General features: G+C 39.9%; 1 protein-coding gene across 2 annotated transcripts in view; it reads right to left on the bottom strand.

Moving 5' to 3' along the window:
• The window catches only part of LOC104486892 (sodium channel protein type 5 subunit alpha-like), a 176026-nt gene that overhangs the window by 137807 nt on the left and 19811 nt on the right, over positions 1–18408 (bottom strand). For both annotated transcript variants that reach the window (XM_086741777.1, XM_086741776.1), the window contains exon 6: positions 13604–13834. In XM_086741777.1, the coding sequence (XP_086597903.1) occupies positions 13604–13834 (231 nt within the window). The remainder of the gene's footprint in view (positions 1–13603; positions 13835–18408) is intronic.

Raw genomic sequence — 18408 nt, 5'->3', positions numbered from 1 at the left:
AGGAGGCCAACATCCTCTCAAAAGGATAAGCAAAATCAGTCTTCCAGAGAGTCTGAAGAAGAGAGATATTCTAAGGAGCATCTCTAAAACCTGAACGGCAGCATGGAAGATCAGATAAAAGCATTGATCAAGAAAAGTAATAAATGCAAAAGAGAGGACAGCAGATGGCTGATGGAGGGTAGATATGCCAGTGTGCTTTGCTGCAGCAGAGGACATAAGACATGATGGTAGCAGCCTTACGTAGCATGTCTTTGTGAGCAGATGATGCTCAGAAGAGGTTCTCCATTCTAGGCTAACCCTCTGTTGTGAAATGTTTTAAAAATCAAGAGTGACAGCTTATCTAGGCAGGCTATGCAAAGAATGCTCAGTGGCTCAAGCCACTGAACAGATGTGCTGTGGCTTTCTCAGTAAGCTGTGAGCAGTGGAAAAGCCCGGCCCTGCTGCAAGCCAAGAGGGAATTACCGTCCATGAGCTTGTGGTTACGAGGGCACATGATGGTGTTCACAAGTTATCAGAGCATACATCCTGCTCAGACCATATGCTTTTCTGCTTTGTCTCGCATGTGGGCTTTCTACAGAAACATCTTGAGTGACAGCAACACCCAGGTTTTCAGTATGGTTAAAGATCTGTGATCCGTCACCACAAATGGGGGAAGGATGCCATGTCTTCCATCTCCCTTCATCCTCCACTTCTGCTTTTCTCAGGACAGATGGCATCTTATTTGGGTTACATAGTGACACAAACCCATCAGACTCTGCAGTACAGAGGAAATACGGCACAACCACAAGATAAGAGACAGAAGAACAACAGCAGAGGTTCTGCAACTTGTTATGAAATGATCACCGTATGGGGTACCCTGAACTTGACAAAGATGTTCTACTCCCTGGGAATTGCAACTTTTCATACCGCAAATATTAAGACCATAGATCTGGCATTGTGTGTTGACCACTTTCTTAAAGAGATGACTGAAGCTCTGGAGCACAGTACTGGTTGAAGATCAAACCAAGACCTCCAGGCCAACTCAGTGGGAAGATGAGAACAGAGTCAAAGAATAGAGGAAAGGAGGAAAAGCAGACTCTATATGCAAACAAGAAACTTAAAATCTCAAGAACAGAAAAAATTCTGATGTCTGCTGTTAACCTAAATATTTACATTTCTAAACCAAGCAATAGGGTAGGTGCCAAAGAGCACTACGAAATGCATGCTGAGGAACCAGTGCATAGATGCTGCTGGGAAGGGGATGTCCTCACCACGGAGTCTGCAACCATGCGATAGTGTCACAGCTACTGTGCCAAACCTCAGACGGAGGAAGAGCTGAATTACTGATTTCCTACTGATAAATGAAGAGGGGATTAGAGTATTATACCCAAGGAGACAAATTGCTGCATTATCAGAAACGCGCACAACAATCAGTTTTTCATTCAAAGCAAGTTGGTTTGGATTTCGATCAAGCATGCCGGGCAATCAGAGGTCTTTAAGACACAAACAGTCATCACTCTTGCTTTTAAGAACAAATCACGCTGGTATCATATTAACCCATATTAACCTCAGCTTTCCATCAGTTAACCCTAATATGGACAAAAAATATAAAACTCCTTTTTCATTTACAGTAGGATTTTCTCGCTGCAACATAAATGGCTCAAACTGATCAATACCACCTGAAGACACAATGACTTCTTCATTACCTTGGAAGATTCCAATTAGTTTTTTTTCCGTGAAAAAAAAAAAAACAGACAAAACAAAACAACTTTTGCATGTTAGTGGGAAACAAAACAGGAAAACAAATCTGAAAATCTCCATATTAGATTTTTTTCAATTTTTAAAGTAAAATCAAGCCGAAACAATGATGTTTGTACACGTGTGTGTACATAACATTTATGCAACATGCCATTCTTTCCAAAGGAAAGAGTAATCTTTTTTTTTTTTCTGGTAGCTTTACTAAAATGTCCATGTCACCGTTATAGTGTATACAATGCCTTTTAGAAACTTCTCTAGAGGAATTTCCAGAGTAAGATAACTTCTTGATCATCCCTTTTTTTAAAAGAATTTTTTTAAATGGTCAGAATAACTCCCCCTTCACATCAGTTTCTGGTTGGTCACACATTATTTACTCCATTGTTGCCAAATAAACTCAATATTTTTCAATACCACAAAACATTTCTTGTCAGTACTCAGCAGTCAAAAATTCAACAGAAATGCATTTTCGAATAACCAGATGCTATCTTCTCCAAAACATATGCACATTTGTGCCTGAGCCTTATAAGAGCCTGTAACTCCAGTGCTCCTGATGTAATATTAAAAAACCAGCTTGTTACCTTCTTATAGAGCTTTGTCTGCCTGCAAAGGACACGAGATGACGGCAACAGCTTCAGCCAAAGTGGCTCAAGCGCCAGTAACAGCAAAAATTTGGCCCAAACACACACCCTTTGCTGTGTACAGGGTATGAGAAAGCTCACACTGCCATCACCTCACTGCAACTAGTACTTGTGCCAGTTAGACGCAAAACCATAGAGGTTTATCTCCATCTACTACGGATCACATCTTCCTCCTACGCTGCTCAAAGCACACAGCACTTACCCTAGTTTTGAAGTTGCTGTATGCAAGTGGTGAGGAAATACACAAAATCTTCTAGACTATTCTTGCAATGCCTTCCTTTCTTAGTCAATTCCTCAAGCATCTCATCATTTCTGCTGTTTTATTCTACTTTTTTTTTTTTTCAATTTCTCAGTATCTTTCAGGTTTCTATATTATCCACTTTCACACTAGGCAATTCTAACAGAGCAAATATTCACACTGGCTCCACTTGCCAGTTAAAAAAAAAAAGGCAAACTTCCTCAAAAAAATAATTTAATTTAATTTTTAATTAAAATTATGCTCCAGCTTATGCTTTACTACATCATACCACTGAGCAGAAAGACAGTGGCGTAAATAAAGCTGCAGGGTGGAAGTCCTCCTCATTTCTATGTAAAGGAAAAAGAAAAGTTTCCAGTTCAGAAAAATGGAAAAGGTTAGAGTCAGCTTAGAAAACATGGTTTCTGAGTCCCACTTCTGCTCCTCCTTTGAAAACCCAAGTGAAATGATATTTTGACTCTTGCAACAAATTAATTCCAATTTGAAAAAAAATCACCAAACTATGTAGTATCGCACTTGCATAAACAGCAGCATTCAAATATCATTAGTCACTGCCCAGAGAAGAGTCCTCTGGCTGACTTTCTAACAAAAACTTCACAGAGGTGTCTGTTATCTCAGACTATTTATTGCAGCCACAGGGGTGCTCGCTGGTTGGAGGTTTTTCTCCCTGCACTACGGCTGGCGCAGAGCACCGACAGCCACCAAACGTCCCGATTCCAAATTTAAAACGCGATTCAGAAAGCCCCCGTCACCTTACGGTTGCGATACGTGACACAGAAACAAAACAGATAACACCCCCTCCTCGCCCTTTCGCCCACCGGCACAAACACGCTGTACCTCCTGGTAACACACAATAATTAAAATGAATCCTTGCTGCACTTGCTGTGTGCACACTGTGTCACATACGGCGAAGTCTCTAATAAATGAAATTGAGTTTGAAGATGAAAAACATGCCTCACAAAAGCGATGGAACAGGCTGCGTTAAGGGTATTATTAGGAAAGAATGCTTGGGAATAAATGGCACTGCCGGTTAGTTCTTCCCCACTAAAAGGGGTTGCAAATAATTATAATAATCAGTTACTCTCCTGTTGCTCACCCCATGACAGGGGATCTGGCTCTCCTCTGCTCTCCCCCGGCATTTGCTGCTGCCGGCCCTTCCGTTGAGTTTCATCAGCTCTCGGGTGCTCCCCTCTCCCTTCATCCTTCCCATCTTTCTCCTTCTTCCCCTGACCGGGAAGACATTTTCCAAACTTCAGTTAAAAAAGGAACAGGGGGAGTTAATAGTGAGGATGGTTGTGTGGGCAGAAGGGCAGAGTCCAAGCAGCCAGCTGTTTTTCTGAGGATCGTCTGTACTGCGTTGGCTTATACGCGACTTTAGGGTAACTACAGCCCTGAATCCAGGGACTTCTCTGGGCATCAGCTACCCTGCAGGAGAGATGGAAGGGCTGAGAACAGGTCATAGAAAACCATACTGAGAGGAAAGTGGTCTCCTTAAGCTCGAGTTTCTTCCTTCCATGCTCAACAATAGCCAAAGAAGCAATTTCCCAGCCAGGGCTCAGCAGTCACCATAGCACAGGAAAGAACGTGCCCAATTTCAACACCACAGCTTTTCCCCTTTTTGTGAAAAAGCCACTAAAAATATCAATCAAGCCCTCTGCTAGATGGCTCCCATGCTCTCAGAAGAAGCTCTGAAAGCCTCAAAAATCCACAGTACCTGGTTCACATGGCCTGTATTGTCTGAGGGAAGGAAAAACACATCAGGAACATCTGGAGCTGCAGACCAGAGAAGAGCAGAGAATTTAGATGCTGTCAAATTGGCTTGGGGATCATGCCAAGTCCATGAGGATCCCGAGGAAGATGAGACAGGAGACAATGACTAGCAATAAATATGCATGCTGGCTTTTAGACAACTTCAGCTGACCTCCTTCCATGTTTCTGTGTCTGACCAGTCACGCAGACCCATGCACTTAAGGCTGTAGGCTGCACAGCATGTAAATAAAAGCATATTTAGTACCACTTGTTTAGACATGTGCTTCACATGAATAGGCAGCAAAATGCTGAAGTGTGCTCTCTGGAAGTTTTGTAGAGGGGTTTTTTTTTTTTTTGTGTTTTGGAGGGTTTTTTATATATGTTTCACACAAAGGAATTAAAATAAAAAGCTACTACAAGAGTCGAATGCATTTGTGATTACAGACAGATGCCAGAAAATAGAATAAAATACTCCTGCTTGTACTGTGACAAAGAAAACAAATGAATTGGATCAAAAAGTGACTAAGAGATGGAAGATAAAGGTTAAGATGAAAAGCCAATGTGCAGTATCTCTGAAGGCTAACAGAGGGCTGTATCTGCACCACTTTCTTACATTTATAAGTGCAAGTGAAAGAGAGGGTGAGCAGAGATGTGGCAAAATCTACTATACACAGTATTTTCCAGGTAAATCAAGTCCAAGGCCAAGACTGAATGGGAAACACTAGAGAGTCCTATCTCACTAAAAGAAAAAGAGTGGAGAAATGCAAAGCAGAGAAGGAAAAAAATCTCACCCATCCATAACCTTGTCAAGTTTTAAATTCCCCTATATCAGTTCAGGTAAGAGATACGGATTTTTTAATGGATCCTTAGCCAACGTTTTTACGTAATATGAAGCTGTGATCAAAGAAGAGTGTAGTGTTGAGACGCAGGAGGAGTAGGATGGAGTACTACACAGGAAACAACCTATAAACCAATGGTGCATCTCATCCAGAAGACGAAACACAGCATTGCTTTCAATAGGATAAGTGCTGGACTGGAGGGTATTGAGAAGTAGGTAATGAGAATGACTGGGAAAAACTTAAGAAGAAAACAAGTGAAAAAATGGAGATCTTTTAGCTTAGAAAAGAGATGGCTATCAGAGTCAAAACCAGCATGCATTCTGGGAAATGAGAACGTGGAGCTTTGTGTGCTCGTGGTCACAGAATGTGATAACAATGGCTTCTGCCCTAAGAAAAAGGGACAAAAAAAAAATTTCAAAACTAAAGATAAAGGAAACATTTTTCACTACACTTGCCATTTCAGCTGCTGAAGTTACTGCCGCAGGCTGTCCCTGTGGCCAAAACATTCAAAGACAGATTTGTTGCTTATATAGATAAGGATATTCAGAGTTACAATAGTTAATGTTAATAAAAATTTAGAAAGATATCTATGATTCAGGCTGTATTAATTTCTCCTGGAACACATGGGGCTGCTTTGCGCCAAGGACAGATGCTGCTGTAGGTATACCGAGGCCAGATTGAGCCTGGCAATTCCCATATTTTATCTCCACTTCACTTGGGTGAATTCAGCATTGGTGAAAAGTATCAGGAGAAAATATTTCTTTACTTGTTCCTTAAAACCAGTGCAATAAAGGAAAGCAGCAATGCAAGCCATTCTCTGCCGGTGGGCTCACGGTGCGCCTGGGCTGACTGTTCAGAATTAAACATGAAAGCTCCCTCTTGCCATTGCAGGGCACGTTATTGCTGAACCCAGAGCAAGCAGAAGTCCATGGACAAGCTCCAAAGGGCACAGGTGAGGCCCTTTCAAATGCAGATCACTGTGCAAGTCAGGTGGTGTATTAGTGGGGCAGTTTATGAACAATTTGTAGGTGCAGGAAAACTCTGAAAATGAAAAATCTGAACCTTCTGTGGCAGATCTTTCCTCTAGTAGGTCTCTCCTTTCTATGAGCAGTAACGCAGTGATGAAAGCAAAAGAAAAAATTCTACCTGGGAGACAAATCCTCCTGTTTTACAAACTGTTCCACAGTAAGAACTTACTCCTTCACCACAAGGCCAAGAAAAGTCCTACTGAATTGTCAGGAGGAGACCGTATTGTATACAACGGTACCAAATCCTATGTTTTTCTGATCCTTGCACATCTTCTGCTGGGCCTTTTTTTTTTTCTATTTAGCTTAAAACATTAAAGTGCACAGGTACCATACCCATGTTAACAACACATCAGAGCATTAACGTTTGAACATTTATGAAGCTACTTATCAAAAGATCCACAGCACCTGAACAAAGCCACAATATTTACAGTTAACAGTGGAGGAAAGTGAATAGATTCCACACTGACAAGCACAGTCTGAAAGCCCAGAGAGATTCTTTGTCTTAATCATTGGTTCACACACAATCATACATAATAAAACACCTCTTCCAGTCCCAACCTGATTTATTGCTTCCCTCCTTCCTCCCACCTCCATAATTACTCATCAAACACTCACTGTCTTTTATTACCACCTCAAACACTTCAGCTCTCCCCAAACTTGCTATGTTTATTATCTGACTTGGACATCATTATTTTCTATACAGTTCTCATACAGTTTCAGAGTATCTGTTCACACAGCTCCATTTCAGCAGTTCTGAAAGCAAAAATGAAGCATTTTGTCAGGCAGAGCTAACAATCAGGCGCAGAGCTTAGAGAAAATACATATGTACACACACATGCATCTGTTTATACAAATATATGCATCTATATATTCACAGATATATGCCTCAACATCCATGGCCATTTATTTCAACAGTGCATTACACCTAGGACAGCAAAGAGGAGGATGTGAAAAGACTCTAGAATCATTTCACATTGGCTAATGGTCTGGAACCACTCCTGATTTATCTGCTCCGAGCAGACAGACTGGCTCAGCACTCACACCGTGTGCAAGACCAGCTGCTTCCCATAAGCCCGTGATCCCTTCTCAAGTACCAAGACCAAGATTCAGATGGATGTCACATCAATGTTCAGCAAGTTGCTCTGCAACCAAAGGACATTTACGAAGAGTGCTCACGGTCCTCAACCGTAGACATCGAACATGGCTGGTTTGGTGGACCATCTCTAGGCTGCCTAGTATGACTGAGAGTTAGAAAATGAAGGTTTCTCACCACCTCAGAAAAGTTTCTTCTCCAAATCACTCCTATCGCTTTGTTGAATGCAATTAGGAGCTGCAAAACTAAGTACCTAAAATAAGGACCCAAAACCTGAAGCAAACGTAAGTCCTTTAGGTCTAACTGGAGGTGCCAAAACATTTATCTTTATCTGAATTTTTTTCTTTTTAATTAAAGCTTTTTTTTTCCCCCAGACCTTTTGTAAGTACACAGTTTGACTTCAGAAGAAGAAAAAAATTACTGCCATGAAATGAATACCGAAAATTTGTCTGAAAGAAAAAAAATAACTTCCCTGAAAAGTCCTCTTTTAAACAGTAAAAATGACAGTTGATTCTTCCCAGTAAAAGGTTAATAAAGCTTAAACATTCATTTATTCTTTTTTAAATTATTATTATTTTTAGTATCTTGGACAGGATGATCTAAAAAGAAATTACAGGATACTGATTTTGAGATAAAACATAGAACACTTTGAAAACAAGACCCTGTCAGAGTTTCTTAAGTAGAGTATTTAGTTTAAAGAAAAGAAAATACTGAGGTTTGAGACTTTAATTTCAAAAGTGATTTGATAGTAATTTCACTATATTTTTCAGTGTTTTTTCTTATATGTTCAGCACCCTACATTGAGACCTGCTCTACAAAGGAACACACTATTTAAACTCAGATTTCTACTTACTGACTAGTCAATAATCCATTTCAGTAATGGAATACATAAATTACATTAAAGATTCCATAATCATCAGCCATGCGAATCAACTACACTCAGTCCATTGGTACATCTTTTCTCTCTCTAAGCCAGTGACATATCTGACATCATATACCTTTCAATCCACTCTGACTCACTTGTTCATAAAGCCTCACTTCATCAAACACATCTTTAATTTAAACACCACAACCTAAGACAGGCTTTCAAGCATGCTATTTGCAGCTGCCTTCCTAGAAATCTTTACAAGTACTGGAATTCAGCTTGTAGTTTTTCAATCAGCTGGTATTTCCAAACTATTAGCTCTCCTAAGATAACTGACAGCTCAATATCTTTGATATTGATATATTGATCACCTAATTTCATAATGCTGTGGATGTAAACTATCACTATTTTCTACTTTCTTTTTCTTTTTTTTTCATTTTTATATGTGAGCACTGCTGCATCTACAACTTCAGATTCCCAGGTTTCTTATTATTAATGTCTAAAAATAATCCTCCGTGGGCTTATTGATTGCAGTTCCTTACCAAATCTAGAATTGCAGGTAGAAAAATAATTACTTACCAGTGTTTTCCTAGATGAATGAGCTATGCCTCCATTTTATAGCTTCACCATTGGCACTTGATAGTAATAAATTTTTAGCCTGATTCTAGGTCATGCTCAGCTGTCCTCCATCCCATACTCCTTTCATGCAGGTAAAGGACAGTCCTACAGAGGAGGCTGGGAGATCTGATGAGCTACTTCTGCCTTAATCTTCCTTTTTCCCCTTCCTAGGTTTGCAGTGGTAAGCATTACTCATTGGAGGCAAAAGCAGATTGTAGTAACTTTTCTAATAAGCTTTTGTCTTAGAGGGTTGATGTGTAAATTTTTAAGACCTAGAGTCATTTAAATTTGTGGAAAGAACAGAAAAATCCTCCTGTTCTTCATGAGACATGTGCCTACCAAAAGGCAGATTTTCAACCTCTACCTCCACTGTGAGGTGGGGAAAGATTAAGCAGATATCTTACTTTACCATGACTGCCATGCCCAGGAACTAAGCCAAGAAACCAGAAGTAGCTGCAGTAGCTTAGATGAAGTTTCTTTCATGGAATTAAGGGTCTAATGACAACACCAAGAAAGTCTCCTTCTTGACAGTCCAATCAGGAATAGTCAATGTAATTTTTTTTTTTATGCTAGTGATGAGTGAAGCTAAATGGAAGATCTCTCTTTGAATGTTCCCACTGAATCCCCATGCTTAAGGATTCTGTCCCTTGCTTCCCAAGTTACCTGGCATTTTCTCCAGTTGCAGGAGCCGCTGAAACAATGGAAAAAACAAGCAAAGTGTTGGGCAGATAGGTAGGAAACCCTTACTCCTTATGGGGTTTAGCTTATCTGATCATCTCATGGCAGATGCAAAACAGGAGGAGAGAACCCAACAATTCTCAACAAAGCTAGCAACCTTGCAATGTGGGATTTACAAGTTCATGCAAGAAAGGTCAAAGGCCTGAAAAGGGAGGTGGCGAGGGCTGATTGCTTATGGATCTATCATGCACAGAAATAGCTTTTTTTTTTTTTTTTTTTTTTTTTACACCAGATTTAGGGAAAAAAAACCCAACAGTCATCTTCTGCCACCACCACTAGAGGTGCTGGTATGCTGCCTTTACTGGTGCTGGAGGCAGGAGCAGGGGTAGCAGAGGGGTTGGGCAGCACCTGCACCATCAGCCAAGACAGTTGTGGTGACCACAGTCATAGAGCAGGAAAGTCCATGTGAGTCTGGAGGGGCTACCTAAGGGCAGGAGTTCCGGAATCCTGGGAGCATGGTGGGTATTTCCTGAAGGATCAACCAAAAATCAAATGTTACCACATAACTGTGGTTAAGGCAATGATGATGCAAACAAAGTTTATATATTGACTTTTTTCCCCATCTATAAAATGAAACAAGAGGATTAAGAAGACGGATGAGAAAACAAATTGCTGCCTAGGGGCTGAAAGGAGCTAAGGAAAGAGGATAAAATTTAGCCCAAACACCAAGTCAGTTTGGAATTAAAAAAGCAGAGTTGAAGATATCTCAGATCTTCTACAAAACCAAAATATCTCCTGTACCAAGAGGCTGTGGCACACAGTTACCTCAAGCTAAAGGAGGCTCAGAAAGACTGAAAACTGAGTTCTTATCTTTCTTTGCACATCATGACTAAGTCGCTCAGCTATTTCCTCAGCACCAGGCAATTCTTCACGGCATTACCCTTTTAAGGGGTTCCACTCTTTTGTTTTTCCATTCATTCAAAAGAGGTTCAAAGGCACAAGAGGAGGCTGACGCCGTTTCAGAGCCTCCCTGCCATCCTTTAAAACATTAGAAACTCTCTCAGAGAATCCAAAGCAAACTTTTGCTCTCTGAGAAGAGTAGAACTGGCACATCACCTCCTTTTGATTCTCTATTTTGGTGTCCTGATGAACAGAATTAACAGTTAATGTTCCCAATTTTGCTTTTGAGTGTTTTTCACTCCTTTATTTCATTTTTTTTTTTTTTAAGTATTGTCATGAATCTCTGACAGTATTTCCATTTTCTGGTTTCTAGATTAGTATCCCTGCTCCAAACAGAGTGACTCAGCCACATTGGTTTCAGAGTCTCCAAAGAGCTTTCGTAATTGTCTCTGCTCCCTCTGAGTGAACTCTACTGTCTCAACATGTTGGCCAATTTTCTTCTCTAGTTCTTCTTCAAAGTAAACACTGACACCACTCTGTTTCTTAATATATTCCTCTTTTTATCTAATTTGGTCTGCCTACACTTTAATCTAACTGTATGCATTACTTAATTCCCTGCAGTACTTGAAATTCGGACGGTTATTAAATTGTGGTCAGTACTACTCTGTTAAACAGTCACTTCATTTCACCATAATACTTATGCAAAATAAAATATAAAGCACTATTCCATTTACTTACAAAATGAGCCAGTCCTTCCATTTCTGAGTCGCTTTGGAGCCATAGTCAACATTAAATGAAAATCCTATTTAATATTTTTCTCCCCAGCCTAATAGTTAAGCCACCTTCTCCAGAATTTCGAGGAATACTTCATTATTCCTATTCAGAGATCAGTACCTTTTTCCTGTAAATCTACTTTTCTTCTAGTTCTTCAGTGGCCTGCTGCACTGACTCAACACTTCCATTATTTAAATTACTTTTGTCCCTCCTCCGTAATCAATGTGTCTGACATAATGAATCATGTCTTTATTTTCAGATATTATGAAAATATTCATTCATATTATTATTGCTTACTATTAATATCACATAGCCAAACTTTAATTCATTTTAACCCCTTATCTCACCAAGCCAATTAACTTTGTAGTAGGTAAATCTCCTTTAATGATAACAAATATATTTTCATGATCATATTAACCATTGCTGGATTTACTGAACAGATTTATGGGAGCATCTCCCCTCCTCCCCATATCAGGACCACACAAATAAACTTGCTCATGGCATGCTGGAGCAGCTGTACTAAAATTCCTCCCATTCAAAGCAATGCTGCAGTTGGTCCTAACATTAAATATTTTTTTTTTAATAGAGACTATCCAGTGCTACATTTACCCTACTTCCATTTCCAGAGAGACAGAATATCTTCACAACTCCATTTCATCCCTTCACCTTTATTGCAGGGCTTTATGCTTCCGGCCATCACCATCTGTGCCTCTATGACTGGGAGAGGAGCACCTCACACAGCTGCAAGCTATCTGTGGGTGGAGGAGTTGTGAAGTGCCTTAATCCACCACAGGTGCAGAGATATCTTTACTAGCTCCACCAGCACCCATCTCCAAGCTGGAAGCACAGAGAAGATGGGTGGGAAAACACATCAGCAGGCTCATCATGTGCCAGCATTGGTCGAGTGTGTTTTTTTATCTCTGTCACTGTGCTCTTTCCCCTTTCACCTGACAAGAGGGTGACATTGAGGGGATACATAACCTAATGGTCAGGGTTAGTCCCAAAGATGGCCCTCATTCAGCTGGAGCTTTGTGAGTCGCCCTTCCTTAATGCTGCATCAACCACATCATGTGTTTAAGTCATCAATGCTGACATTTTTTTATTCCTTGAATTAAACCTTTCTAACACCACTCCTTCTAGGGTTATTTAAACTGCAGAGACAAAAACCAAGCAGAAAGACCAGAAATCACAAGTCGGGAACAGTGGGACTGCTGTTAGCCCAGTCCCTGGACCACGTAGCCTGGCTGAAGAGGTGTACAAAGCCAAGAAGCCAGCAGAGGTTGGAGGCACCCTTGTGCCAGGCATTCAACTGAGCCCTGGTCAAGCCAGGCAAATACCAGGAGTCAGGCTCAGGGTTTTTCTAGTGCAGATGGCTGGAGTTATAGGAACAAGGACTGCAGGGTCCACAGAGTCAGAGGAGAGGTACCCCATGACACTATGCCACTTCCTTACAAACAAATTTCCAGTTAATGAGTTGACTATGTGGTTCATTCTCCTCCTTTAAATAAATAAAATACCAGAAGTCACTGTCCACAAGTTCCTACCAATGCACATCAGTCTGGCTGCTTCTTTCCCTCAAGAGCAACATTGAATTGTTGAAGATGTGGCCCATGTCCATTGCAACTGGATCCTCCAGTGACTCAGGGTTTTGCAGCAGCAACAGCTAGGACACTTGTGTACATTCTCAAGTTTATTTACATGAAATGCTTCCTTTTTAAAAAAATGTTAATAAATGAGCTCATCAAACCTATTTCATTGTAATTCAAAGTATAGCAGACTGTAGGGTATTAAAAATTGCTTTGGCCTAGAAAACAAGCCTTTTGATACTAAACATGAGAGCATGAGATACTGCAGGATGTCCCAACTGAGATAATGAGTTAGGGCCCTAATAGCATAAGATTTCCTTAAAAAAAAAATGCTCTTGGGATTTTTCAGATTAATAAATACTGAATTGCTCTGCTTTGCTTTTTGATTTTTTAAGACTCTTAATTCAAATTTTAAAATTTTGCTAGAAAATGCAAGAGCTATAAATTATCTCAAAGAAACAGCATGCAAACCAGACATACACTCCGACTTGAAATATTCATGTGATTGCCTGATTCCATGAAAGAGATCTTTACGAAAAATATCATGAGACACTCTAAAACTGTGAAAATCGACAACAATGCAACAAAGACCTTAGTCTGTATCATAGCAAAGCACTAGAAATACTTTCAGCACAACCTGTGAAGGCACCACAGAGATCAGAAAATGGTACCTAAGTCTTCTGTTGAGGTCTTCACATCAACATCATGAAGAGCAACATAATGTTGCATTTGCTGACTCACATATAGATTTTGGTCAATATAATTTAAAAAAAAAAAAAAAACAACAACAACAAAAACCCCAAACCACCAAAGAACAGACAATACAGTAAAGAAGAATTTACCTGGATCATTAAGAAATTCATCTGAGGTGTTCCACGTCCTACCATCCAAGTAAAACGTGCCATTGGTGGAGTTAAACATGGTGTAGTCCCTGACACACTTGTGTCGCAAGTTGCCCATGAAGAGCTGGAGGCCTATGAGGGCAAAGACACTCAAGCAGAAAACGGTCAGGATCATCACATCAGCAAGTTTCTTAACAGACTGGATAAGTGCCCCTACAATGGTCTTCAGTCCTAAGGAGATAAAAGCCAAAAGTTTATAGACTGAGAGGCTGAAATATGTCTGCAGATAGCTGCTTTTCATTATTAACATCTCCATGAGAGGGTTTCTACTATAGGTTTGTAATTGGATGGTAGAAACGAGACAAGTGATCACTAGAGATGTTTAGTTTGGCCTGCTTTTGTCTGGACAAAAGCCTTGGTATTACTCTTAAACAAACACTGCTTTAGAAATGGAGAGAAAGAACTGGATGGAGGAACAGTGAAATACAAAAATACATGGCTAAAGAAAATACAGAATGTTTGTTATGTTTTCATGGAGCTCCAGTAAAGGCTGTAATGCCTAAATCCCATTGAATTTTGAGAATGTGAATTAGTTTTAAATCATTCAGGTGATTCTGATAACTTTATCCCTTGCATAAACAGATGAAGAGGTATGGAAATGTTATTTATTCCCTGATTATTTTACATATTTTAGTGCCAAATCCAGCTCACTGTCCTTATATGAACAATTCCTCTGCCTTCAATTCATTTGCTTAAGACAACAAGAATTTGGGATTAGAAATAAGTCAAATAATGTGGGCAACCAAATAAACCCAGTGGAAACTATTTGAGTAAAACAACCTGAGTATCCAACAATACCTGAGTGAAGTTAATCATTTTATAATATGCTGCCAATGTAGATAAATCATCTTATTACAAACACCAAAGGCTTGGGTCAGACAAATTAGCTTCTCCTGTGTTATTTCACCCTGTAACACTAGCTTCAGTTTATTATTCTATAAATAGACAGATATAAATAATTATACTGTTTTCTCAAAAGATATTGCTTACTTTTGAAGTGTTCTGGGAGACCAGCACTAATTGAGCTGATTGAACATTACATGAATATGACAAAACCCATAGTTTTTGTTTTGTTTGTTTTTTTTAAAAAGCCTTCTTTAAGCTTGTGTGCCGTAGTTGGATGTTAATATCAGCTGCACAACGGTAGCAATTTTATTGTTTCTTTACTATTTATATTTGATTAATAGTCAATAAGTAGTAATCAGTGCTTCTGATAATCAGTGTCACCAGTATGGCAGCACTACGAGAAATTGAGTTAAATGGAAAAAAGAAAACACAAAGAAGAAATGGGAGGAATTCTCCTGGTCAGTACTCAGAAGAACATTGATTTGCTCACAATATGATCATATATATTAAATCTCAGTTCCCTGGAATTCCACCCCAAGAGTTTGGCAGCCACAAAGGTTGAGCTAGTGCTGTATAATTTAAAAATAATGTCAAAATGTACTTGAGGACTCATAGAAAGGCAAAACGGGTGTTTATAAAGTGGCTATTTAAGCATAAGGGACAGATCCATCAGGTGTGGGCAGCCCACTTTCTCCACCAAATTCTTTGTTTGCCTCTTTAAAGCTAGTTTGTCGTGTGGTAAAGAGGGAGAGATTACACAGCTCCCTGTTTCAGTAAAAAATAAAGAATAGGTGTTGCAGTACAAATATCAGGCAAAAGCTGGATTTTCATGCTATCTGCACTCCTCACCAGAAAGAGATTTTACAAATGAGATCAGTTCTATTTAGGCACATAGAAAAAGGCCAGCTTTGAAATTTTGAGTCCACCTGGAGATTTGGCTACCTGTTTTGATGCCTAAATAAAAAGCACAGCTCTTCTGACAATCCAGTCTTGGGTGAACTTTGTACCTGAAGTGAAACTACTTTTAGCTACAGCCCAGTTCTGAAGGATTTCCTGGGGTCTCACCCTTATCCGTGTTGAGAATAGAAGACCTTTAAGACAGCCAGATATTAAAAAGTAGTGAGGTGGGGGAAAAAAGAAATATGATTCATAAATATACTAGATTTTTTTTTTATTTTATCTAATATTCTGAAATAGTCTTGGTGATTCTCATTATTGGCTGTCCTCTGAATGCACAGACGTTTCTTCAGCTGAAGCTGGTGAAACTTGGGAAGTCCAAATGCAAACCGAGTCTTAAAAAAGGGAAAAAAGCCAAACCACAAATTCTTTTAATTCGGTACCCTCTGTGGAATCCCTGGGGCACATTTATTTGTTTGTAATACAAATGGAAGCTTGGAGGCTGCATTTGTCTCATCTAAGTACACTAATTAATCTTACTCACATGGGCAAGGACAATGGGAGTCCTAATGTGAACAGGGATAATATTAGGAAACAAGACCTACAAAAACCTAATCGCCAATAAAAACTACCTGTTTTCAAAATCAGGCCCCAGTATTGTTAATTTCAAGGTCATTTCATGAAACATGTTTTTCTCAGTTTACTTACTGGGGTTTTAAATAGAATAGTAATCCTATACTATCAGTTTTACAAGTTCATTCCTCGCAGGTATCAAATAATTTCTTAATGAGAGAGCTTTCTGTTTTACTTTCTTTTTCTTCTTTTGTTTTAATAGCACACATGTTTCTGAACAGTTTAAGAGAATGCTCCAGTAATACAATTGCTGTAATTAAAGACCATTTAAAAATAACTTGTACTCTGCCTCCTGGAACTTTGTTAAAAGTCTATAGGAAAATTATTTGGGGAGTGGTATACTTACAATATGACTGGTTTTTTTCTCACAGTTTAAAAACAAAATTTGCTCAGAAAATTAAGTAGCATCCATCAAATTGCTTGGCACAACTCACTATTAGGCAAAGTTTTTAAATCACCATTTATTTAAAATTCATTCCGTTCATAAACGGAAGGGCTGAGGGGAAATGAGGACACCCAGAACCTCTTGCAGGTTCTCTGTATTCCTCTTAATCAATCCTGTGTTTTGCAAAAGCAATGCTAGATGTATTCAAATTTAGAGCACTGTTAAATCTTCTCGATAAATAATCCTCCTTTGAAATAGTGCCAATGAGAGCACTGCAATATAGCTTAATAGAAGATACTATTTATGGGGCATTAAAGGCATTTACTTAATTCTTGCAAGTCAAACATCAAACCAGGCAGCATGCAGAAAAAAACCCGAGGATCTGATCCAAAGCTGAGTAACATCTACACCTGTTAACGACAATGGGTCTATAGATTACCCCCTATGGAGTAATCTGTACAGTGTTTTCCTGAATCACTGAATTCTTTCCACACTTCTGGGCCAAATCCTGCTTGCGTGACATGAACACCACCACAGCATCCAAAGCCAGTGGAATGAGGGCTCTATAGGCAGGCTGACATCTGCAGAATGCAAGAAGGATTTGGCCCAAACATTCCTGTTAATACAGGTAGAAATTAACACATTCAGAGGTTAATCAAATAATCAGTTTTCAAATGCAAATCAGAAACCATAGAAAATGCAAGCAACACCAAACAATGAGAAATGGCAAGATTCCACACCACCATCCATTCCTCCTATGAGATGTGAGAAAGTATTAGCATAATTCAGTATGACATCCACACCAGATGTTGGCAATCACCTACAGAACATCAGACACTTCCATGCACAGTCTGGAAACGAGTAGGAAGAAAAAGCAAAAACAACAAAAAAAGGAGTGTGACCTGCAGTGTGATTGTCCTCACCTAGCCTACTCCATCTCCTGAGGATACACGTGTCTTGTAAATGTCTACATGAGTCATGTGCATGTAGGGAGAGAAGAGGTCACTCTTATGAACGTGTTTTGTCATCAGCCATGGATACGTGGGCAGCAAAAGATTTAATAGCATGTCGGCAAACTTGAATGGTTGTCAGCAGTCTTGTAGACCATCTTTGCATGGAAATGTGGCTGTCAGGCCAGTCTCCAGGGAAAACACAAATTTCTCACCTCTGGGGTAGTTACTTCTTGAGTTAAGTGATTTACCCACCAGAAGGGTGACATTTATCTCTCTGCAGGAGGACTTCAGTGAGATTGAAGCAGTGAATGGGGGTCAGCGTCCTCCACACAGCCTTAATTCTTGTGCTCCGAGCTCTGTTCTGGCTATCATGAAGTACCAGATAACATTCGCAGCTCTATTTATAGCCTTTAGACTCACACTAACTTAAACGGGAGCTGGATCAGGCCCCAAAGTGCCTCGGCCCAATTTTCTATGAGGTCACCTTTCGCCAGTATCCTGTCATTTTATGTGACATGTTTGTGATGTACACGCCTGTTTCACAAAGAGCAGGGGAGCTGCTCTGGCTACAGGCACTTTACAAAGTCCTGGTGACGATGACGAAGATGGCCTGCATTTTGCAGACTTTTGATGGGGAGGCATGGGAGGGTGTGCCTCAGGGCTTTACATTACCTCAACTAGTAGTTATCAGAAAACGTTGGTGATCAGATATTAGGAAAAATTTTTTTACACTGAGGGTGGTGAAACACTGGAACTGGCTGTTTAGTAGGGCCTGTTGCAATAGGACGAGGGGTAATGGTTTTAAAATAGAGGGGGGTAGATTTAGATTGGAAATTAGGAAAAAATTTTTTACAATGCGAGTTATAGAACACTGGAACAGGTTGCCCAGAAAGGTGGTGGAGGCCCCATCCCTGGAAACGTTCAAGGCCAGGCTGGATGAGGCTCTGAGCAACCTGATCTAGTTGGGGATGTCCCTGCTCCTTGCAGGGGGGTTGGGCTAGATGGCCTTTGAATGTCCCTTCCAACCCTAA

Source organism: Chlamydotis macqueenii, chromosome 2, assembly GCF_036417535.1.
Source record: "Chlamydotis macqueenii isolate bChlMac1 chromosome 2, bChlMac1.mat, whole genome shotgun sequence".
NCBI classification, from domain to species: domain Eukaryota; kingdom Metazoa; phylum Chordata; class Aves; order Otidiformes; family Otididae; genus Chlamydotis; species Chlamydotis macqueenii.
This window is presented reverse-complemented; position numbering and strand designations above follow the sequence as displayed.